Raw genomic sequence first — 25,578 nt, 5'->3', positions numbered from 1 at the left:
CCCCAATCAGTACAGGCTTATGCTTTCATGGACTTTGGTCCCTGCAGACAGGGACCCCTCGAGGACATTGTTACAAACTTGGGATGGCCCCAGCAACAGTCCCTTATTACAAGGGACAGCCATCTCTTATTTTTTCATCTCCGTACAACAAGCTTGGGAATTGCTGAGTGCTGCAAAAAGCAGCAAAAAATACCTCTGGCGAATATAGGTGAGTACTGCTTGTTAGTTATATTATTATTAATAATAATGAGTAATAATACCCAGAGGAGGGGTGGGGCTGAGGTGCTAAGAAAACAGTCTCTTGTTTTTGAAATACAATCTTGGCAACCCTAGCAAAGGCCCCAGGACACTTGCAGCACCCACAGGCTTGGCACTGGGGGTTAACCCCCATGGCGCTGCCCAGTGATGCTGGGGACAGTGGGGCAGCCCTGAGGAATCCCTCAAGATTTCAGTCTCAGGCTGACAGGTACAACACGTTTCTTCCCCCACCCCGCTCATCCCCCTCCATTCTGGGCGGGTGCCCAGGCCGCCCCGGGGCCGGAACGTTGGTGCCGCGGCGCGCGGGCCGGGGGAAGGGGCGCTAGTGATGCACAACGCGGAAGTGAGCCGGGCCGCTGTCAGATCCGGGGAGGAAGGCTGGATGAAGCTGGGGGTTGCTGCAGGGAGTCGGGGCTCGTTCCCGCTCCTTGGTCCCTGTGAGCGGCGGGAAGGAGCCGCCGGGGACTCGCGCTGTATCCGCCCCAGGGTGTCTGGCCTGAGCTAGAGCGGGAGCCCCAGGCCTAGGAGAGCCAGGCCCCTGGTGGGGGGGGGGCGCCTTGGGACAGCGGAGGAGGCTCAGGGGCTCCCTGCCGGTGGGGGATGCTGAGGGCACAAGCCTGACCTGGGAGTCCTTGGATAGAGAAGCCACTGAGGGGCTCGGGGTGTCCCGTGCAGGCCGAGGGGGAGTCGAGGAATCCGGGGACCCCTGGGAGTGCAGGGGGGCCTTTGAAGGCTCGGGGCTGGGACCCCTAGGAGTGCAGAGTGCAGGGGGGCCCTTGAAGGCTCGGGGTTGGGACCCCTGGGAGTGCAGAGGGACCCTTGAAGGCTCGGGGTTGGGACCCCTGGGAGTGCAGGGGAGACCCTTGAAGGCTGGGGGCTGGGCCCCTGGGAGTGCAAGGGAGCCCCTGAAGGCTCGGGTCTGGGTCCCCTGGGAGTGCAAGGGGGCCCTTGAAGGCTCGGGGCTGGGACCCCTGGGGGTGCCGAGGGGTCCCGTGACAGCTCTGCGGGTAGTCCGGGGGGGGGGGCGCTAGAAGTAGAGCCATGGCCACTCGGCGTTTAACAGACGCGTTCTTCTTGTTGCGGAACAACGCGATCCAAAACCGCCAACTGCTGGCCGAGCAAGTGAGTAGTTACAGCTCCTCCAGCCCTCTGAATTCACGTAGCATGGCTGCTGCGGTGAGTCTCTTCCCTTCATCCTACTGTATCCCCCACTTGCTGCTCTAATGCCATCTGCTTAGGCCAGTCAGACAGCAAGTGTTCTTGTCTCCTTCCTTCTCTCTTCACCCCATCTCCTCTCCCCCAGTACACCGCTTTGCCTCACGTTTCCCCCAACTCCCCCGCTACCCTTTCTTCTCCTCACCCTATAGTTTCCCTCCTCCCCATCTCCTTTCCTCTTACAATTTCCTTCCCCCTTACACTTCTTTCTCCCCATCTCCCACCTTCCATTTGTCCCACACTTCTAACACTATCTCTCCCTCCCACTGTCCTCTCCCCAAGTAAAATGAATAGAATAGATCTGTGCGTTCATACTGATCTTATCTGTTTGCTCTATAAATAATAAACTTTATTGTTATTTAAATATCTTCAGATTATTATTAGACATTAAGTTGTTCTCTCTCCTTTTTCTCCCAACCCCACTTCCCTTCCCAGGGGAAAGGAACAGAGCTATCTTTTCATTCTCATCTCTTCTTCTCACTTTGTTGTGGGCACTCTTAAAACTTATAATGCAGTTCACCACCATTGTTTTAACCTTTTTTTATTTTGAGACAAGTTGTTGGTATCTCTCTCTCTTTTTTAACCTTTTCCAGAGTGAAATGAATGACTGTGCTCTCTTCAATGTGTATCTGATATTTTAATTACGGAAAAAAGAGGCATATATATCATGGTGTCATAAATTTGTTAAAATGCAATGCATGAACGCCTTTTGAAGTTCATGTAACATGGCATCTTAGTACTGACCCATCTTTTTGTTGTTTCTTGTTGTAGAAGTTGTTTAATCAATAGATGCATTCCAAATTTACCATGATTCAATCTCCAAACACTGAAAATACCATCACATAATGACGCTTAGTGAAAATATAGGAAAAAAGGAAGTAGGATGATTTATAATTGTCCACACAGCCAGTGCTTGTTTGCATCTCCTTTAACCTACCCCAAAAAATTACACCATTCTCTTTAGGGGTTTTGTCACCTGGAAGCAATCTAATTTTATTAGGACTTTGAACTTCCTAAGCAACTAGCTCTGTTCTCTTACTGGGGAGGGATAGCTCAGTGGTTTGAGCACTGACTTGCTAAACCCAGTGTTGTGAGTTCAATCCTTGAGGGGACCATTTAGGGATCTGGGGCAAAATCAGTACTTGGTCCTGCCAGGGGAAGGTCAAGGGACTGGACTCAATGACCTTTCAAGTTCTATGAGATAGGCACATCTCCACATATTATTTTATATATATGTGTGCAACTATCTATTTTCCAGTTGTACATAGAGTGATGAAAAAAGCAAGGAAACAATTTAAGCAAAAGCAATAATGAAATAAAAAATTTCTAGTTTTAAAAACATTTGCGGTCACTCAGTTTTTTATATCTTCATGTCAGTCTGAATCCAGGTACACTTTTAATTCATAGTTTGGTTCTTCCTTGTTTTAAAGAACATGTACATATGCATACAGGGTCCAATACTGACTCTCACAGGCGAAGCCCCTGTTGAAACCTTAAGGAAGGATTTCAAAATTGGACCCATTGTATGAAGTCTTATGTTATAGCTACCATTCCTGCAAGAAGATGCAATTAGAGAGGGCTGCCATGCAGGCACAGACTTGCTCATTAGCACATCTGCAGGAGAGATCAGGGCCATAAGTGATTTGACATATTTAGTTATGTATCAGTCATTCAATTTTTCTTTCCCTGGTAGGAATTAGCTTTGCTATTGTTCCATTCTGAAATTTAAACACTTGTTTTAATGAAGTCACATTCCACTGCAATATATACAGCTAAGTATGCAAAAATCCAGCATACAAAACTCTGTACATTTTTTTCAGCTAAATATTATTTCATCTCCTTGAAAATACTTCATAGTACAGTAGCAAATGTAGAAGCTAATTGGACTCTGCAGGCACAGGAGTCCACCCTTGTACATCAATTTGCAGGATTGGGGCTGGGAGCGTATTCTCTCCTTTGATAATTTAAACATACAGCAAGTTTATATATAGATAGATGCTGTAGTTCCAATTTGGATGTTTTAAATATGAAAGGAGACGCCTTTCCATTTTTCTTCTTAATATCTTATTGTTTGTTTCCTCTTTCTCCTCTGACAGTTTTTATTATTTTTGTTGTTTGTATTCTATTGCAAAGTGGTTATAATACATATTGCAGATACCACCAAGCATAATCCTCAAGTGCAAGAGGACAAACTCTATACCTGTGACTGTTTGTAAATTTTGGTCTGGTCAGACTATGATGGAAAACTTCAGATTCCAGTGTTACTTTGAAATGATTTGTGAAATAATTAGAGAGAGAGAGAGGCTTTTGTAAATGCGTATAAATAGGTCCAATTTGAATTGAGTTTTAAAAATTGTTTTTCAGTAAATAACAAAGCACCCCATTTGACAGCCCAGCCAAGTAGATTTCTGGCTGGTAACTGAAACTACATTAGTATAGAATTGTCTCTGTTAATTTCCATTTTTAAGTCAATCTTCTCATTTATTTAGAAAAGTCTCCAGTAAACATATGGGTCTTCCTTTCTTTCTCTGTTGCTTTTCACTAGTGCATTTTCTGTAAGGAGAAATGGTACTTAATGCTATAAATTCCATTTCAACCTGGGAGCTGCCATTGACTAATCTTTTTTCATGGTTAGCTTTATTCCACCTATCTTGTACAAGCTCCTTATGAAATTACATTTATAGAACAGTAAAGGTCACACCTAGTAATATATTTTAAGTGTACTTTATTTTGGCACTTGGTTTGGCTTTTCTAAAATTTTATTTGTCCAGATTGTAATTGGAACGTGTTAAATCACCAGGATTTTTTTTAGACATTCTAAACTTCTAATATTTACCTAGAAATGTTACTGATCATGAAAACAGGCATAGAAGCAACTGACCAATCAAATTCCGTTTCCATTGAAAGGGTAATGGGTTAGTAATACTTAGCACTTGTTTACAGCTTTACATTTTCAAAGCCTTTACTAGCATTGATGGAATAAAAAGCTACTTGTCAAGTGCTGGTGTAAATGCAACCAGTACTGGCAGAGATTGAAAAGCTTCATGTCTCCTTGTAGCCCTGTGTGAAATGAATTAATAATTGGGCTTAGTTCCTAGTGGACAGGTTTCTGTTCCATAATTGTTACTTAGTTAAATCCACATTTGTCTCAGCAAGAAAGTCAAAAACTGTATAGACCAAGCTATCTGTCATCTATCGGTCTGGGGTGCCTATCACTACACCTACCAGTATAACATCTGTACAAATTGCCTTTTCCTCCCTAACATGGTGCCTCCAGAGCAGGGTTGAAGCACACTGGCAGGTTGACAAAGCCTTGTCACTACCTTGTCTTACCTTGTTTTGGGATAAACAGGTTCCAGGGTTGTTGATCTATCACCCTTCATGAGTACTAGAAATTGCTGTAAAAAAGTTAACTTTGTTTTATTCTGTATTAGAATAGTTCAGCCCTCTGATACTGACAGTCATTGAATCAATGCAACTGAAATTTTAAATACTCAGGCAAAGTTTAAATACTTAGCATTCTTAAATTACTTTTTATTTCTAAAGCTGAGTATGTAAATATGAGGTATTTAAGTGTAGCATGAGACACCTTTTTACCTCTGAAGTATTTTGTTCTTGCTTTAAAAGTAAAGTTTGCTTTTTTTATTTTTCAATGATTCTTCTGGCCCCCTATTCATACACTATGCAGTACAAAGATAATGCAGTGGTTACACTGGTAAAGTTGCAAATATATTGTAATTGCTAGTCTTTTATATGGCTTTTCAACTATAAGGACAATAACATTATTTGACAGCTAAAGTATACTAAACTAGCTCTTACATCTTTTGGTGTTTGATGTGGCTTTTTTTGCCTTTCACTATGTCCTTTTAAGGTGAGTGGGATGCTTCTCAGTAAATGTGTGTCTTGAGTCAATTTTTCAAGCTTTGCCTAGTAAAAATATCGAACCAAAATGCATGCAGGTCTTCCAATCTCTTTCTTGAATTGAATGTGTCAAAATGTATACTGGATTTTGAATATTATGGACACATGATCCTTGCTACATTCAACTATTACAGCTCATATTAATATGTTTTACACAGCAATTTTTCTGTCTGATAGTTGGTATTTGAAATCATATATTCTATTTAAATCAATTTCTTGACTGTTTCTTGATTTTTTTTTAAACAAAAATTGTGTTCCTGTTTACCAGTTTAACTGAAATAACTTTTAAAGAAAAATGTGCTTTTATGCACCAGGCTAAATGCTTATGTAGATACATTGAGAATGCTGTGTTTTATTAGCCATTACTGTTTTAAGGGCCTCTTTGGTTTGTTTTGGTAAACTGTCAATTTAAAAAAAATAAAGCTTCAGTATTTTCTCAACTGACTGTACCCTATCTCTGTCCTATGTGTGTGTGTGTGTCTCTCTCTCTCTTTTACCTTTTGCTGTCCCTAAATGGATGGGGCTGATGGAATCAACAAATCATATCAGGAGCTGGATGAGGTATTGTTTTTTTATGTTTTGTTCCACCATGGTGCATCCAATATAGATGATGATTAGTTAGAACACTCATTTCTTTTTACTGTTAATTTTTGAGATTTAACAGTGTAAGATCACTGATGGTTTTTTCACAATACAAGGATGAGGCAGCTTTTTCATTAGTGTGAAGGAGAGCTTTCATGAGACATTTTGATGGGTAGTCACATTACAGTATTACTATATACTTACATAAAACTGTCCAGTTTTACTGTGTGCACATTACATATAAAAACTTTATACAGTGAAACCATTAAATGTTGTTCCTGCTTTTGTAAACTATAGCAGGCAAACGGCTTATTTCTGAGAGTAGTCCCTTAGGTTTCAATGGACTAAGGAGAGTGCCGGGTAATGTTTGCAGCAACAGGGCCTTTGGGGGAGTATCCTTATTATCAATAGATCTTCAAAGCTTAAGCTTTTAAATTAGAAAAGCATTATACACTAGAAACAATTAATTTGCACAGCTTTTGATTGTCTGCACAGCCGCAAAATATACATGTTGCCATCTGCTTACACAAAATGGTATTAATGGGATTTCTCTAATATGACATCTTCGGTTTACATGACATTTTGAAAAATCTTGCCTTTGCAGTCACATCTAATCCATCTGTATGGGCACAGCAACCTACTTCAAAGTGCAACCCAAACAAAATGAACTGAAGAAAACGTACTTCAGTAGCTTTTTCTTACTTTAAAGTACCGGTACATCATCAGATACCGTTCAGGCTGCTTTATTTAATTATAAAATAAATCCATTCTATTATTCGTTCAGTGTCCTATAAAGAAGCGGAGTGTTTCTGTTTGTAGCTGGACAGAGCGTTGCAGCAGTACTTCAGTGGGAATGAGAGGAGGCTGAGTGAATTAAGTTAGAAAGTACGGTCTAGGGGCTAGATCATAGGACTGGGAGTCAAGAGACCTAGCTCTTGTAGCTCTGCCATAAATTTTCTGTGGACAAGTCATTTAACCTCTCAGTGCCTCTGTTTCCCCATCAGTTATATTAGGATAGTACTTCAAGGGATTGATGAGGGTTTGGTAAAGTTTTCCAAAGTGCTATAGGAGTATTAAGTGGTTTATGTTGTTGTTTATTGTACTGTTGGCCTTACCTCAGAGTTTTCTTGTTTGTACAGAGCTGTAATGAGCCTTACTGTTGTAACTACATATTGTGTTCATTTCCCTTTTTAATTACAAGTTATTTCAATCGCATATAAAGAAAAATAAAAAATATTGAAGGTTACAGCAGCTAACTCGGCAAAAAGAACAGATCCAGGTCAACTACCTTGTTCTTTGTGTCCCAATCAGTTTGAGATTCTTCTGTTGTTAGCTTTGGGGGGTAAAAAGAAGTGGCAGGGAGGGCACTAAGAGATTGCTAGGGTAAGGAAATAAATGGATATCTTCCTTCCACCCACTCCACACCTTAAGGACACAATTCTGATTGAGGATAAACAAGTGTATTTTATCATTAATTATGTCAAATCCTATAACAGCATATAATGCATTGGCATATCTGACATCAGAACTGGGCCTTTAGTCTTGGCCAGACTGATCATGTTATGCTCTTTTTAGCTTCTTTGTTTTATTTGAAGACTTTATTAGATGCCTCTTGAGGGTGAAGTGAAATTTTTTTGAGCTACACCTACCAGTGAGATTTGGAAAATAAGGTGCCTGCACACTTACTGTAAGCATTTGCAACTCTGCAGATAATTTTTATGATTAGTTCTCTTTCCCTTAAAACCTTTCAACTTTTCAAATCTGGTTGCAGCCATGCTATGTTTTAATAGAAATCCACACTCTGTTTTCAAGTATACTATCTCTCTCTTCTCAGAATGTACTGCACCCTCATTTTAAAACTTACAGCACGGCTGTAAATAAATCAATGTACTTCAGCTTCCAATAGCATTAAACTCTATATCATGACACCCATTAAAACATCTTCTATCATTCAAATTATGTGACTCCTATGAATTGTGATATACACAGAATGTTTTTCGTCTTTGTATTTGTGCTGTTCTAGAGAACATACTATGATGTTAGCGGGCCACTTTTTAAAGGCTTGCTTTCACTATGGGAGTCACTGTAATTACCGGTACATACAAAATGGTTTTGAGGTTGTTTCCTTCTAAAAAGCATTTCTGTTGGCAGCTTCGTGTGCTTATTTATTTCCTTGCCAGGGTCGTTACTCATTATTACTTACTTATTTTATGGTTACACCCAGAGACCTTAATTAGGACCAAGGCCCAGTTGTGCTAGGCACTGTAGAAATCCAAGTATACATACAGTCTAAGCCCCTGATGTTGCGGTGATCTCCATGCAGACAGACCCTTGTTGATGTCAGTGGGGCCCTGCACAGATTCAGGTGTTTGCTGTTGCAGATGTCTGCAGGGTTGGGGCCCAAGTAGAAAAGATGCAACAAGTGAGTGCAACATGCGGAAGGGAGGCTGGGGTAACATGTATTTACATTGGCTTATTATTGCACAGGTTGAGATCATGTATACTAGCTTTGTTATTGTAAACATGCCCCCTAAAAATATAGCCCTTCAGGTTTTATTAAAATTCTCCTACTCCAAATAAGGTGATTCTGGGCATCATGATTTGGATCCTCCAATTTTTCTTCATATCAATTCTAAAAGACCTTACACATGATCATTTATTAAATATATTGGTCTAGCAGATACTTATCTAGCCTACTTATCTAGTATCTGAGATTCTGAATTAATCAAATTCAGTATTTATGTGAAAGAACTCACTGGAGACAGAATATAGAAAACTTTCTTTTCTTAGCTTCACAGGGAGCTAACATTATCTTTAGTTATTTGGAAATCTTATACTATTGTTTGAGACTAAAAAAATATATGTATTTTTTTAAAAAAAATTAAGTCATTGAAATGAAATTTGAAAATTTTGGCTAGCCCTGATCTGTAGAGAAATGTGACCAATATGAGGATCCAGTGGCAACAAGCTCTCACATAGAGTGAGGCCACTTGCCTTACTCCAGCTCAAGGGCTTCCTGAGTCCTGAAGCAGAGAGGAAAATGTGTGGCTGCCCGCTAGTTGCAGAGTGGATTCTATCTCCCGAGTCCTAGCGGGACACAAGGACATTGCTAATTAATGTGTGAGGAACAAGCCAGGAAATGAGGAGCATCCATAACGAATGAGTAAACTGTACATGGAGTGCAGTCTGTTAAGCTGACTTTTTTTAAGGGAGGTTGCAGTTACCGTGATTACGAATACCTGAATTGGATGTCTGTAATCTGAATAGACATTGTTTTCTGTCTTTTAAACTTGTTGCTTTTCCCCTTCGTAGCTTGCTGATGATCGCATGGCACTAGTATCGGGGATCAGTTTAGATCCCGAAGCAGCAGTTTGTGTAACAAAGCGGCTACCTCCCAAATGGGTTGATGGAGTGGGAGAAGTAAGTACTTACATGTTATTGTTGGGTGTAGTTTCTCGTGCAAGGATTTTGTTGGGAAAATAGCTGTGACAACACTAATGCAATAAGGTTTATTGTAATAGTAATTTACAAAGGAGTTAGTTGAAGTAAAGTCTTTTTGTAAATTCTAATGCTGTTTTACATGCATAATGCAAGAAACATGTCACAAAAAGTGAACCTACTAGTACAGATTTCAAAAAGGCCTCTAAAAATGAACTCACAACATTTACAATCATGTCCTTTTCTCTATACAAAAAACCTCATGTGTGCACAAAAATGGGTATTCAGCCTTTACAAGCACAAGACGCTGCTTGCAGACATCTGGCTTATGACCTTACAGTTGTATTTGGTAGAAGCCAATTTGAAATTATGCCCTTGAATTTAAACCATTGTGCTTGGTTTGTATTGCAACATCATGTGATATGGGTGAAGGTGCCATCTAGATTTTTCGTATTCCCTTCTAAATTTACATTTTTGTTTTTACTATTAGTTTTTTATATAATTTGAATGATTCTTTGACTGTATTATGGTCCAGTCCAGTGGAGTTACATCTTTGAAAGCACCATAGTCCCATGCAGTGGGTAATGGTGGAGGGTTTATGCTAAATTAAAATGTCAAAAGAGCAACAAGGTCACAGACCAAACACTCAGAGGCCAACTTTGTGCATTTTGGCTTAAAATATTTGGCCTATTTTTCTACAGTACACGTTTCTGTTAATTATTTCTTCACATAAATTAAGTCTATCTGATATTTGTCAGAACCTTTTCCTTTGTAGCATTACTGTCCTTTCTCCATTTCTTTTAGATTCAGGATGATATCAGCAGGATTAAACAGAAGATGAAAGAATTAGCCAGTCTTCACGACAAATATTTAAACAGACCTACTTTGGATGATAGCAGCGAAGAAGAACATGCAATAGAAATTACTACCCAAGAGATCACACAGGTGCAGATAAAATATTTTCTGAGAAGATGTTAATTATGTTCAGTTCTAAAGCCACAGTTTTACTTTGCTCTATCCTGCTGTGGTACTGACTTATTTGAAATAAAGTTCACATTTGATAATTAGTGCACTCTTGTGATTAGAACAGGTGATTGAGCCAGAATTTTGAGGTTCTGTGCCTAGTTCTTCCACTATGTCACTGAGATCCTGGGTGGTGGTGGCCTGTGATATACCGGAGGTCAGGCTGGATGATCTGGTGGTCTCTTCTGGCCTTATACTCTTATGACTGACTCTATTATGACAAGTCACTTACTTGCTCTGTGCCTCAGTTTACCCATCTGTAATATAGATGTTGAGCCCCACAATCCTACAGCAAGGGGTTTAAGTAACTCATGTTTGTAAAGCAGTTAAAAAATATAAAATAGTATTACTAATATGCAACCTCCATTCTGAACAGAAGTAATTACTTTGAATGCCTTTTTTTTTTCACAAAGTAAATATCATACCTTGCTTAATCACAAATCCTTTAATCAGTTACAAAATCTATCTTACAGAAAACTTTCATTTACATTTATCTGCAGAATTGTTTGGATTTTAGTCTTCATCTGAGTGCTATGTTTTTATATCCATTTAAACGACAGCCTGGATATCAGTGTTCTCTACTTTTCTTTAAAAATCCTTATGTTAAAGTACTACAGTCATTCGTTCAGCATTTGAGCCATGTGATAATTAAAATGTCTTACTATTCTTTGACTAATGGGAATTATTTTTTCAGCTATTTCACAGATGCCAGAGAGCAGTCCAGGCCTTGCAGAGCAGGTCACGTAATTGTACAGAACAAGAAGAACGTGTTCTCAGAAACATAGTGTCTTCCTTAGCACAGTCCCTACAGGACCTATCCACCAACTTTAGGCATGCACAGTCTGACTATCTCAAACGTAAGCATCTGCAAAGACATATAGTATTAAGTGCCTTCTGTCTGCAAAGTATTGAACAAATACCATCGCCCTCTTCCATTTGTGCTGTGAAGGTGGCATCCCTATTTTCTGGGATGGGGAAACAGAAGCACAGAGAGGTTAAGTGACTTGTCCAAGATCACGAAGAGCTAGTAGTAGAATTCAGGAATTCCTGGCTCTAAGTCCTGTGCTCAAACCTGTGCCTCTTTTGTTCTTATTTATAACATAAGTTAATGTACTTAGCGTGGTCTTGATACAAGTACAAATATGAGGTGTATATATAGGAGTGAAGTCTTATGTACAGTTTTAGTTGCAGGCAACAAGTGGAGATTGATTGCTAATAAGTGTTAATGTCCAACAGCCACAGAGGAGAGAAAACACAGATGCAAAATGCTATGTGCAATATACCACATATATAATGTGCAGTGTCCAAAATTCTGTAACTAGGCAAATACACCAATTTATTTTTATCTTGTCCACTTAATATTGACCTAATATCTCTTCATCCTGTAGCACAGCACTATAGTTGCCACAGGTAAGGTTTGAGATCATGACTAGGAGGAGACATGCAACTGAGAGGATTTCTTTGTTAGAAAATAACTTCCAGGGTGACTCTGAAAACTTCTGCCCTGTGAGAGATATAGTGCATGTATCTACCTAGGTACTTTGCAGCCCACATCACCTTAGTATCTGTATTTACTTATCACCTCTAGCTTTGCTCAATCCTAATAATGTGCTTTTCTGCAAAAAGAAATGAAACATTTTTTTAAAGATGGGGCAACAAAAAAAACAAACCAACCTTTAAATTGCTTTTAATTTTATATGGTGAATGTTAGAGCATGCTAAATTACTTGAAGTTCATGGAACATAATGTTTAAGAGCTGTTGATCTAACCAGAATCTTGTGTAGTCAAAGTTGGTCATGCTTTGTAAATAGCAATCTCTATATGCTGATTAAAATTCAGTGCCTGTCACTTAGGAAAATCTGGCTAATGGCGTGATATTGCTCTGCATAAATAAGTTTCCCTGTCCACATCTTTTGTGTCCTCCTGAAGCTTCTGGAAAAATCTTATTTCACCTAAAGTACATTAACATTCAGAATGTTGTATTTCAAAATGATAATAGTGGATCTGAGTGACATTCTGCTTTGTGTATCTAAATATTATACTCAGCCACAGCTTTTTTCTTTTTACAGGCATGAAGAATCGAGAAGAAAGATCCAAGCATTTCTTTGATACGTCAGTCCCGCTTATGGATGATGGAGAGGACAGTACTCTTTATGACAGGGTAAGTTGGTAGGTATTAAGTGAAGTTTATTGGAGAATAGGGTTTTTTTGTTTGGTTTTTACTGTGGTCTTAAATTTGAGAATCATGAGAATGAATCAAAAACCAGATTGTGTCTGATGTATGCATTAAACCGCATGGGAGTTCCATCTTGCCAGTTGCCTTAGTGTTTTCCTAATAGCACTATTGTAAATGAGTGGGGGGTTTTAAAGAGTTTGATTTAAAAAAAAGTATTTTTCTGCTCTGATATGTCATCACTAAGACATGTTCAGTAATACGTACCATGCCATACATTTTTGGGGAAAAGGAAGAGCACAGATTGTCATTCATAATGTTAGGAAGTTGGGATTAGCTTTGATTTTTGCAGTGTGGGAGATATGAGTTCAGAAATCAAACTCTCATTCCCCTTATAGAGACCAGGAGCATTGCAGAGGCAGCATTGTCACCCTCACTGCATCTTCCCAGGCACATGCAGGGGTTCTGAAGAGAATTGTCATCAGCTGGCAGGATGGTAGCTTCAATTGTTCAATTGGATGGTGGCAATGTGCAATCATTAGGAGTGATCCCTGTGACTCTGTTTCCTCTTGACAAAGAAGTTGAAGTTTTCTGCACAGACCTTATGGAGCATAGATATGAAGAATGGGTCCAATTTAATGCTTCACCTCTACCTCACCTACTTGGTATATTACACAAGACACATCTCCAGTATTACCACGCATGCCAGAGGCGTCCCTTACAAGTGCCCACAGCAGTGTTTCAGGGAACTGCGTACCTCTACTGTGTCAGTGTTTCTCAGTATGCCTCTGTTTGTTGTCACTGCAAAACACCACAACCTCCAAGGCTAAAGGGTTAACCAGCAAACTTTTGGAAAAGGTGGTGGACTGTATTTCAGGGAGCATAATAAAAGTAGTGTTCCACTTGACCTCTAAACAAGAGAGCCTGAAAATAAGCACAGTGCATTGTAGTGAATGGCCTTGGGAGATGAAAATAGTAATGTCTATAATACAAAAGGATTCTGCAAACACAGTCATTGCTGTAGTATACACACTTTAACAGCAGTTGACCTTATGAGATGTTCTGTACACTGAGCATTGAGTAGCTAGGCCAAACCCACTACCATTGACATGTATGTTGTGCCATTTCCTTGGTTTGATACATGCGGACAAACTTGCTTTCAGACAGATTTTTATGCCCTGCTTACATTGTAACTGCTAGCCTATTTTGGGCGTGCAAGTTTCTTATTTTTAAATTACGCATAGCTGGATTTAAATCGTCTCTACCAGAAATACAGATGGCAATCCACATTATTTTTGTGGCAGCCCTAAATCTGTTACATATTTAATGCACAGTTGCACACTAAGATTTTTTTCTTAATGATATCTGTGGCTGCTATGGGAGTTCCAAAGAGGCTCTGGCATTAGGATGACAGTGCTTTATATTTATTACTAGCAGTGTTCCATGTTGTTACTGTTAGCTTATCATTTAAATCTTCTATTTCTACAGGGTTTTACGGATGACCAGTTAGTATTGGTGGAACAAAACGCATTAATGGTGGAAGAGCGGGAACGAGAAATCCGCCAGATTGTACAATCAATCTCTGATCTCAATGAAATATTTAGGGACCTTGGAGCAATGATAGTGGAACAGGTGTGTGGACCAATGGTATCAGCGCTACAGACAGAGCTGGTAGCACTGCCTGATGTTAAGGTTGCCTGACACTGTTAAACCCTCTTTTCAATTTCTTACAACTTGGCCAAATTTCAACCATTTGGGCTGTAATATTCCATGCTTGGTGTCTGCCTCACGCTAGTTTGCATATTCGCCCCTTCTTTCTTCCCCCTCTGCCACCAAAATGGTTTCCAGGCTGGGGAGAAATATGTTTGCCCATGTTAAAAAAAAAAATTCTGGCAACCTTTTCTAGCATGTGTCTGTGTATCAGGGCTGGGAAGCACCCTCCCAGTTGCTGTGTAGATGTACCCATACCCAAAAGATTTGGATGCCCATTGTTTCGGTTATTTCCATGGTGCAAGGAATTTGGGGGTTGAGAAAACTAACCAAGAGTACAACATTGTTTCCTGGGATCATGAAAAAGTGTTAAAGTCGCAAGGAACTCTTGGTCATTACAAGTAACTGGATCTGCATTTATAATTTTAAAACTGAAATGATCACTGTTAAAGCATGCACAATTTGAGGTGTGTAACAGTCCCATTATTTAGGCAACCAAGCTAGGAACTCCTTTAAAGACATTTTATTTTTTTGACCGGTTCTTCTTCTCTTTTTTTTTTTTGAAGACTTGCTTAGCCTGCATAGCTCATCAGTTATCTTCTGTGAACCCTATTTATCACCCTCTTATTAATTGTAACCAATTGTTACAATTGTAGTATTTATTTAGGTTCCGGTTCATGCTCATTATAACTGTTGTTTGTTATTCAGGGTACAGTTCTGGACAGAATTGACTACAATGTTGAGCAGTCATGTATAAAAACTGAAGAGGGATTGAAACAATTACATAAGGTAAACAGAGCGAATGTTTAAGATGCTATATACTTTGTTACATGATACTCTTTAATATTTTTAAGAAGATCCATCAAACACCATGGCCAAATTTAGAAAAAACAAATAACTGGTGCCTCTTCTGTCACATACAATTGCTTTGTGGCAATTGTGGATGCAACATCAAGTGAAATCTATGATCTGACTCTACCAGGAACTTTACTGGGTAACATTTTCAAAGATAACAAGGAGTCCAGTGGCACCTTAAGGACTAACAGATTTATTTGGGCATAAGTTTTCGTGGGTAAAAAAACCTCACTTCTTCAGATGCAACCATTTTCAAACATGATTCTTGGCATTAGGCACCCAGTTCATAGTTGAGCTCATAAATACAGGTGGCCTGACTTCCAGTTGCTGAGCCTCATGCAGCTTACATAGAAGATCAGGCTAGTTACTTAGGTCCCTCATCGTGGACTTAAATCCCTCACTTTAGGTGCCTAAGTTTGCAAATGTTGTCCCTTGAGGCCTGGGTTTAATATGCAGACATTGCTTTTTGTGGAGCTAACAGTGGGTATTTTCCTTTTTTCTACTGCATCAGCTAGGATTTTAGTCCAACCTTATGCTTCTGCTCTGGAAATCTTAGCTTTGAGGTAGCTGAAAAGCTTGGACTCCAGCAAAATGATACAAAAAGGCTTTTTTCACCTCTTTTTAAAAATGTAGGATTTTGTTCTGTTCAATTGAATCCGTCCATGGCTGGCAACAACATGAGAGGTTTATGTTCAACCTCAGAATCTCAGTGGCCTATTATATTTTGGAAACTTGGAAGTCTATTTACTGCAAACTCAATCTTCTCATATCATTGCAGATTTCTGATACATTGTCATCAGAAAAGTGCCATTGGAGAAGAGTGTAAGGCATTGCTATCTAGTTTCTTTTTTCTGCTTGTGTATAAAGATGAATTGTTGACCACTGAAAACAGGGCATTGATCCCCTGGCAATAATTATTAAAGTAATGACCAGCAGTTTACACACAATGGGCTAGAAATAAATAAATGATCAGAACTGGAGAGATATAGTCATGTTCGTGACCCTGGCACAGGTCCCTTCTGGTATACTGATTAGAGCTTGGATCCTTCATGCCATATGCATTTTATACTGACTGTGTTCAGTAGATGTGGGCTGTGGCTAAGCACTTGGTAGAAATCTAATCAGTCACAGGAAATATATATGCAAATTATCATGATACTGTAAAACAGAGTGCCTGCTACGATTGGTATCTCTTTTTTCTTTAAGGCATATGTTGTCAGTTTTCTTTTCTGCTTTAATGTGCATAGCTATTTCAAACTCTGTTTACCAACTGATTTGCATTATTTCACTTTGGAAACCTGATGACATTAATATTATTAAAATATTCCTCCCTCATAACAAAATGAAAATTATACAATCCATTGTTTTGGGATACTTTAAGGGCCAGATTTACAGGCTAATTAGGTGTGCAATTGCGTTTACTGCACATCAGATAATTGCATATCAAAGTGGCTAGTTAACATTTCTTCACCAGCCCTATTAAGCATTTCTCATGAAAAAATTTCTAACATTGTTTTTCATTTTTTTCAAAAATTGTCATGGTGTTTATCTATTTTGATTTAAGAAATCAAAACAACAATTGTTATTTGGTTTTGATTTTAAAATTTTAGTTTTGGCTTCTTTTGGTGGCGGTGGTTTCCCCCTCTAATCTCCTGAGTGGGGGAATAGAGAGAAAGTGGGGGGGAAAGAGATAGAAAACTGAAAACCAAATCAAAACAAAAATTTTCATTTCCAATTTCAGAAACTAAAACAAAATTTTCATTTTGATTTGTTATATCGACACATTTTAAAGGAAATGAAGCTTTTTTTAAAAAACAAATTTTCATTTCCTTCAAAAACCCATTTTTTTAAAAATAATACCAAAAAAAAGTTTGAAGAATTTTTGATCAGCTCTATTACTTAGAGACATTTGTATGTACAATTGCCTGATTTGTGTCCACATTTTAGGTAATTTCCGTACCTAAACAATCTAAAATTATGATTTTAGTTGTCATTTACACTTTCAGATGTGCCACCTCTATTTTAGGTAAGGTAATATTTTACACAGCACCCTATGGGATATATAGTTTTTCCAGGAACTAAAGATAAGCACAGCCAAACTTTGTTTAATTGACAAGAGATCAAATTCTGTGACATGAAGTTTTCCTCTTATCTGAAATAATCTAATGTGGATAAATGGCATGTACTTGTCTTCAGTACATCTATACCAAGTCAAAGAAGTCTGTACAATGCTGACATGAGTTATTGGGTTATAAGGCCATGTCTACATTGCAATAAGCACCCGTGGCTGGCCCGTGTCAGCTAAGTTGGGTTTGTAGGGCTCAGTCTGTGGGGCTGTGAACTTGTGTAGACATTTGGGCTCAGGCTGCAGCCCGTGAGCGGGAAGGTTCCCGAAGTCCTGGCTCCAGCCCAAGCCCAAACATTTGCACCACAGATATACAACCCCACAGCCCAAGCCCAACTCAGCTACGCAGGCCAGACACGGCTGTTTAATTGCAGCATAGACATACCCAAAATGGCCGCTTTGCAGTATAATGTGAAATGTCAACTTATAACCGTAAAAACAATGTACGTGTCTAGTAGGTGTCTAGATACTAAACATGTATCATGCCAGGATCTGCTTTTGCACAGTGCTGAAATCAACATACTAACTACCTTCCGTTTGTTTCTATAGGCTGAGCAATATCAGAAGAAGAATCGGAAGATGCTTGTCATTTTAATTTTATTTGTAATAGTAATTGTACTTATTGTTGTTCTTGTTGGTGTAAAGTCACACTAGGTAATGGTTCTATGATTTTCTTATTTTTGTGTGTATGTAATTATTTTTCCTAATCTGAATGGATGGACCTGTACTCCTGAAAGTTGCCTTTGAATGTATACGCCCTAGTGGTACAAATTCTGTGCAATGTTTCAGTAGAACTCTTTTCATAATACATCCTTTGGTGATACCAGAGGTGTTTGTAAAACTTGTACAGAAAATGTCAGGACACTTGATAATGCTACCAAATTGGTCATCCAGTTCTTTATCCAAACATATTTGGAATATTGTGCAGTATTTAAAAAAAAGATGGAAAATAAGAGTAGATGTTTACAAGAAAATATGATAATTAGTATTCCACTGTGTGCAAAAAAGTGTGCCGTTCTTTGTAGTCTTATGCTGCAATTTTGTAAACTATAAGGTTTTTATGGGACTATGATTTGGAGGGTAAATGCCTTAAAAGATACACAAAATTCTAACTGTTTGATTTCACCTACTTTTCTCCAAACTTTTAAAAAATATTTTTGGAGTGACCATTAAAAAAGAAACCTCTTAAAACAGAGCATAATTCAACCCCTGTGATCTTAATTTAGATTTTGCATCATTAGTAATTATCAAGGTAGTACTTAGAAGTGTAAATAACAAGACTTTAATCACTGGTATAATGTAACACATTTAGTTTAATTAAAATAGCTTCCTAATCCTAAGTAATCATAGGGATAACTTTTCCTCATCAAAAAGATCATGCATTATATTATCTATTGCAAATGTCTTGGTTATATATTAAATACAGCCAGCTGCATTACAGTAATTTTAATGGTTTGCGCTAAACCTGCAATAGAAAGAAAATTTTCCTTTTAGCCCCCTGTATCCTTCATCTTTTCCCTTCCATCAGGTGTCCCACAACAGTGGATGGTAGACTGTCTTCATGTACAAGTAGTCCCAAATATTTACAGTACATCTATCCATACACTCATCCTAAATAAGTATTTCAATATGGGTACAGTATATATTGCAGTCTTTATAAGGGAACAAGTTCAAAATGCAGTGTTGACCATGACTAAAATGATGTACTAGTATGGGCATGCATCAGATCTTTGGTACAAAATGTCTGGCCTGCAATGCTTCTGTAGGTCAGGGGAGAGAGAGAGAAGAGAAATCTTGAGCAGTGGGATATTAATGGTTTAATATGGTCCAAAGTGTTGCACAATTATAGGGGCATTGCCTTAATATTTTTAACAAGACTTTTCTGTATTGAATAGTTGGTTTCTCTAAGAGGCTATAGCTTGTACTAATGGCACTTTGGTTCTGATTTGTACAATGGTCTGCATACGCTTGCAGTGATGTTGTGCCCAAAGCCACTGAAGCTCAGGTACACAATATAATGATTCTAAAATTGTACATGGGGAATTGGGATCCTCTGTCCATATCAGTGCAGACTCTTGCCAGCTTTCTTCTTGTAATGGGCCATGTATGCCATCCACCAACCCCTACTTCCCTAGTAATGATGGTATACATGAGTCTTCTTTGGCATACTTAGACATAATATTAAGATATGGCCCCTTAAAAAGTATTTCTAGCTATTGATTTTCCTTTGTCTGACAAGACCTTCAGTCATTAGGGTGTTTAGGGTATCTGTTTACTCGCTGGAATACTTCAAAACCAGACAGATTGACTCTGATGGAAAGAGGTCCACTGATGAAGGGGATATTCTCTCCTCCCCTCTCCCATTAACCTCCATCCTTCCCCCTTCCCCCTCACTGCCGAAGAATTGCAGTTAGTAGCTGCAAGGTAGAGGAGACACATGGAGGTCCTTCATAATGATTAGTCACAATAATTGGTGTTTTCTCTATTGAAGATATTGCAGACTAAAGAGAGAAATCCCTAGCATGTGCTTAAATTACTGCCTTTTGTAAGATGAGTGAGCCAGGGAACTTTCTTGGAATTGGATTAATTTTCACTTTTTATTAATAGCCTCCCTTGGTTGGAAGAAACATTTGTTGTCCTTTATGAATCGGGCAGATGATAGGAGACTAATGGGGAGGAGGCTCATTTAAGTGTGTAACTGTGCAGGCAGAACCCTACCTAATACAAAGTATTTTATGAAATAGGATAGAATTCTGAGCAAGTAGTTTGCCTGCATGCAGCACCACGACCCACAGGTCTGAGTTCATACTTGGAAAATGCTTATTTGATGTGGGGAATAGGGCAAAATAAATTTGTTGGGCGGCTGGATGGTTTTTTGGATTGGTGGTGGAATATGTGGAGCCATTAGTTTACTGGTTGAAATCTGTTCCCGTTGATAACAGCCTTTAGTTACTTCCTCTTGATGGATAATTCATGGCCTATGTGGAATAAGTTTCACAAACTGGCACTAATTGGCACACTTTGCAAATCTTAACTGATAGTCCAGTCTCATTGGCCTATCTTCTGGCCTTGAAATTTGGGACAGTGTGGGAATCCATGCACTGCCTCTACTCCCACTATTTGTTTTCTGGATAAAGAGGAATTTGGTCTCAGAAACTACCAGTGTAGACTTTTCACAGCACTAAATTCATACACACACAATTTGTAAAAGGTAGAATAAAATTCTTTAGTTTTGTAGCTGGTGTGTAGCTCCCCAGTGTTGGCATAGATCTTTTTGATGATTGTGACTAAAACTACTGTCTCCTAAGTCTATTACGGCTGTCTGCATCCTATGGTGCGAAGCAGTAAACATTCCTTTAATTTAATTGACTGTATTTGCAACTTTCACTCTAAGATGTTATTTATTTCTGTCTTGACCAGTGCTTTTGTTGTTTTATCCTAGTTAATTTAAAGACATAATAAAACAACACTTCCAAACTAATTGGTTAATTGTTACTCATTTTTCTTATATTTATACCAAAATAAAACAATTAAGCACTTACATTGATGTTTCTTAAACAAAACTAATTTTGTTTTTGTAGTCTGTCAAATTTAACGGAAGCAGATATGACATAGAAGATCCTTGAAAATCAGTGCTCTTTTTAACTAATGCTAAATCTCATGTAGCCTGAACGCTTTACGTAGCCAAAATTAGGAAAGGAACAGCATTCATCTATAAATATTGCTGAAATGGAAGGGATGGCCTAACCGTGCTAAAATGATAGAAAATATTTAGCAAATGCGAACATTTTAAATAGAGGTGCACATTTGGTATACAATGCAAATGACAAGTTTAAGCTCAGATGCACTGTCTAGCATAAGTCATGATGAGCTAGAAATTGTTGAAGCTGATGTACAGTGATATTGTGTTTATCTGAGAGAGAGGATCTTTGATAGGATTTTATTTCCTATCTCATTCCAAATGTCTGAATTCCATTATAATTCGTCCTAGATACTTATTTATTCAGGGCCAAAGCATTGTCGTTTATGCAAGGCTGGAGTAATCTGGCTTTAATCTCCCTGGGGTTAAAAACGGATGGCATTATCCTTCTGACCTAGGCTGTGGAGCATCTGTGCAGCCACAACAGTCCATGAGCGGTATAAGCAGCTGCTACATCTACACTGAGGATTTGGGCCATTGGATCAGCATAATCTCATCAACCTATTGGCAATGCCTTTGACCTCCTCCTGACCTCCCTTGCATGCTGCAGAGAAAGCCAGTGCAATGTATTTGATGGCTCTTGGGGCGTGCACCTCTTCCTGGTCTCGAGACACCTCCCTGTCTGTAATGGAGCCCCGGGATATGTTCAGAATCTGCTGTGGGCACAAAGGCCAGAGTAGGAGAACGTGTTAGGATTCAGTCCTTGATGTGGAAAGCTACTGAGCTGAGAAAGTAGACACCTGCAAGAGCCAGCAGAATAAAAATTGCAGGAATGTGTCCTGAACACATCCCTGGCCTACAGGTCTCCTTGGCCAACCTATTGACTTATACTAAAATAGAAACAAGCTTACAAAAATGACCAAATCTATGTGTAAGTGTAACTCAAACTTACTAGAATCAAACTTCATTAAATGATTGAAAACTACATCTTGTAAGCTAATATCAATAGGATATTAGGTGCCACTTTGACCCCTCTCTAAAAACTGAAAATGTGTAATGGTTCTCCTTAAAACGCACAAAGTAAGCATTAACACCACTTGTAGGCCTCGGGGCCTAATTAGCAGTGGAATGATGACTAATGATTTAGTGTTCACTGGAGCTTTTTAATGTAGGATATAACATACTGAAATGTTGGATACTTGCTGTATGCACTTTGTTATGAAACTAATTTTCATCTGTTTTGCTTAACCTTTACAAACCTAGCTTTTAGAACAGCCATGCATGGTACATTAAGAAAGAAGAGGTGACAAACAGTTAGAATTTTGATTTTGCTAAAGAAAACTTTAAAAGACTTTTATCTACCAAGAAAACCCTCATGTTCTGTGTAATCTGCAAAGAGGTATTAATGCAAACTAATCCTTAGAGTGTATCTTTGTTAGTGCGTGAGGCATCAAAATGAAAAGTTATACTCTGTTTGTCAAAATAGAGCTTTATGAAGTGGTTGAGGAAAGCTTCTGGGATTTTGTATATTGTAATTTATCCACTTGTAATTAGAAGAAATTACATTTTGTTTTTTGGGGAAGAGGAGGAAAAAGCAAATGATTTGACATCATCATTTGGGTTTAACAGCCTAGTTTTTGAGCTAGACTAAATGTAAAATATGTACATTCCAAAGGAGTTTGCAAACTTGAGATCTCTTGTTTATGCCTAAAGGTTTCATTGTAAGACAATGTTGTCTTACCGATTGGGACAAGTAGCAGTGCTTGCTTAAGGGATTGTCAGGGCTTTTTCTGCTCAGCACCCCTTTTTCCAGACAGATGGGTAAACATGGGGACATAACTTTTCTTACTTCGCGTAGTAATTTTTCTGAACTCCAAGAATGTTTTTCACATCAAAATGTTTTCTTAATTTAGGTCTCCAAATAGTGTCTGTCCCCAGATAAAATTGTTCAAAACTTGGATGTATAAAATAAACACACTTAAAATAAGGAACCCAGTACAGTTTTCTGTGTGTTGAATTGTAAGTAATCATTGAAGTCTTTAGCAGTTGCTTGATTCCATAAACACTGTTGAACTGGTACAAGGTTAAAAATTGCAGTGGCCATGGAATTTAGTTGTCTATGCTAGGGCTCTCACCATTTTTAACACCAGTGCAAATGCACTGCTGTTAGCAACCAATGAGGATTGGGGGGAATTTTAGGAAATTTTCACAGCATAGACAAGGCTTCAGAAAGAGATTAGACTCTCAGCAAGTCCAGTGCCTTGATTAAGACCCTGATCCTGCACCATTAAAGTCAAGGTGAGTTTTGCCATTGATTTCGATGAAGATAGGATCGAGCCTTAAGTATCCGTTCTTTTTACCCATTCCAAATCTTACCCACTGAGCATGTTAACATTCTGGGATTTGGATTAGATGACCTAATGTACTTTTCCAATTGTAAATTGTTTTGATGTCTAAATCCAAAATACAGCTCTTTATTCCTATTTCTCCTATCTCCCACCGTAGTTTGTCCATGTGTATTGGAATAGAATTGAATCCCAAGTGGAGTATGTTCTCTGGCTCAGTAATATCGCTAAAGATGGAACCTGTGTATTAGGTCATCCTGTCCATTCCCTAGCAATGCAGGATTGTTCTCTACAATATACTTTCTGTATCTAGGCTAGTTTTAAATGATTCAGACAGTGAGGCTTTCACCACTTCCTTTAGGGAAGCTGTCCCATGGCCTAATAAAACCTGACCATAAGGAAGTTTTTCCTGGTATTCTGCCTACATTTTTCCATTTTAAATGTCTTCTCTTTACTTGCACTTACATTCTGCTTTGCCACCATAAATAAATCCACTCCCTCTTTGATATATAGACCTTCTACCCATTTGTAGATTATCTCCGGCTGACCAAACATGCAGAGATGAAAATATACCCCAATATGTTTGGTTTAAACATATTTTAGTTTACTACTAAAAGTGGAGTTTGGAAAACATTGTTTCTTGTTAGTAAATCCATATGCTGTAACTTAGAGCACAATTTGGCCATTTCCTCTGGTTTTTGGCATGCTCCTTTATAAACATAATTTAGGTCTAATACTTAGTTATGGTTTTGTGAATGCAAAGAAGAAAATTCAGTTTTCCATTTAGATTTAATAATTAGTCGCCTATGAAATTAACACTGTTAGTCTGTTTACAGTTTCCATCAGTTAGAAGATATCAAAAACCTCATCAAGAATGTGTAATTTGAGCTCTTCCTTTTATAAAGGGTGCGTATTTTTAATTGTAGGTGGATGGTAGCTGGAATCAATGCTAATAACTTCCATTCATTTCCCCAAAATATGAATTATTACCTTAATCTGTGGAGTGTAACACAAGGGATCTCATGTTTTGAACAACCATGTACAGTATATTTTCTTCCATTTCACTCTGTGAACTGTTTGTAATGTATAAGTAAACCATTAAAAAAATCTTAGTATATTTATTGAAAGTTATATTAAATGCACAAACATGTTAGATCATCTAGCTCAGGATTTCTCAGCCTGGAGCCACAACCAGGACCAGATAGTGTTAGAAGGGTGTCCTAGCTCAAAAAGGAGATCCCCTTCCCCTATAGAAAAGCTGAAGCCCCATGATGTAGGCCATCCTCTGCTAGGCCATGCTTACTATTGCTTTATCAAGCCTGTATTTAAATATCCCAAGCAGTGAAACTTTCCCACTACCTTTAGGAAACTAGTCCACAATCTGGTTTTACTCTGAAATGTTTTAATGTGTATTTAGCCCAAATGTTCCTTTATATTAGCTTCCATCTTGTTACCCTGCTTCCTCTCTAAATGATTCCCCTCTTCCTTGAAGGTACACTGTAGATGTGTTTTTCTTCTTCCCCCATCACTCTATCTTTACTTACTAAACTGGCCTAGGTCCTACTAGCAAAGCCCCCGAGTTCCTGGGCAGCATCCTATCCACTCACAGACCCCCGCAAGCTACCCTCTGGGCTGGGTGTTCTTGGAGCCACCAGCTGCCCTTAGCCCAAATGTGCCAACTGATCACTGGTTGTGGTCACAGGCTGTCATAGATGTTTGTCTTTATGGTCAAACAATCCACAGCATTTCCCCTTCTTGACCTGTGATCCTCTCTCTCCAGAGAAAGGCCCCTTTAACCCTCAGAGGGGTAGCCGTGTTAGTCTGGATCTGTAAAAGCAGCAAAGAATCCTGTGGCACCTTATAGACTAACACGTTTTGGAGCATGAGCTTTCGTGGGTGAATACCCACTTCGTCGGATGTGATCAAAGGGTGCAAAAGCTCAAGCACTCCCCAGCCAGCTGCGGCTCACACATTTCTCTTGTTTTCCAAACCCATCCCAGCGCGATATTCTCCCTCTCCCCTCATCCTCTCGCGTATACACGTGGAGTCGAAATCCTGAGCTGCTGCCTGCTGCTTAGCCTAGGGGCAGCTCAAAACATTTAATAGAATATCAGGGTTGGAAGGAACTTCAGGAGGTCATCTAGTCCAGGGGTCCCCAACGCAGTGCCCGCAGGGCTTCTAAGTGCCCCTGCATACTGGCCGGCAGACAAGCATCCGCCGAAATGCCAACAAACTGCATCATCCAGAGGCGTTGCCACCGAAATGCTGCCAATTTTGGGCAGTATTTCGGCAG

General features: G+C 39.0%; 1 protein-coding gene across 5 annotated transcripts; it reads left to right on the top strand.

The window, feature by feature from the left end:
- Positions 1-601: 601 nt before the first annotated feature.
- Positions 602-20,781, top strand: STX16 (syntaxin 16). 5 transcript variants are annotated; one of them, XM_075072233.1, is made up of 10 exons: positions 602-1,020; positions 1,194-1,434; positions 5,944-5,955; positions 9,289-9,396; positions 10,219-10,359; positions 11,132-11,294; positions 12,507-12,598; positions 14,099-14,242; positions 15,029-15,109; positions 17,850-20,781. In XM_075072233.1, exons 2-10 carry the CDS (start codon positions 1,300-1,302, stop codon positions 17,952-17,954), a joined length of 981 nt encoding a protein of 326 aa, XP_074928334.1. In that variant the 5' UTR covers positions 602-1,020; positions 1,194-1,299; the 3' UTR covers positions 17,955-20,781. The 5 variants fall into 5 exon arrangements, with proteins under 5 accessions (XP_074928334.1, XP_032638493.1, XP_074928333.1 ...); XM_032782602.2 differs by having other exon boundaries at positions 602-1,106; XM_075072232.1 differs by having other exon boundaries at positions 602-1,127; positions 1,213-1,434.
- The last annotated feature ends 4,797 nt before the right edge of the window (positions 20,782-25,578 follow it).

This window comes from Chelonoidis abingdonii, chromosome 14 (genome assembly GCF_003597395.2).
Source record: "Chelonoidis abingdonii isolate Lonesome George chromosome 14, CheloAbing_2.0, whole genome shotgun sequence".
NCBI lineage: Eukaryota > Metazoa > Chordata > Testudines > Testudinidae > Chelonoidis > Chelonoidis abingdonii.
The sequence above is the reverse complement of the archived record's forward strand: the minus strand, read 5'-3'. Positions and strand labels throughout refer to the sequence as shown.

Coding starts and splice junctions, on each gene's coding strand:
- STX16 (XM_075072233.1), top strand. CDS start 1,300: ATGGCCACTCGGCGTTTAACAGACGCGTTCTTCTTGTTGCGGAACAAC. Junction 11,295..12,506: donor ACAGTCTGACTATCTCAAAC/GTAAGCATCTGC, acceptor TTCTTTTTACAG/GCATGAAGAATCGAGAAGAA. Junction 15,110..17,849: donor GATTGAAACAATTACATAAG/GTAAACAGAGCG, acceptor TTGTTTCTATAG/GCTGAGCAATATCAGAAGAA.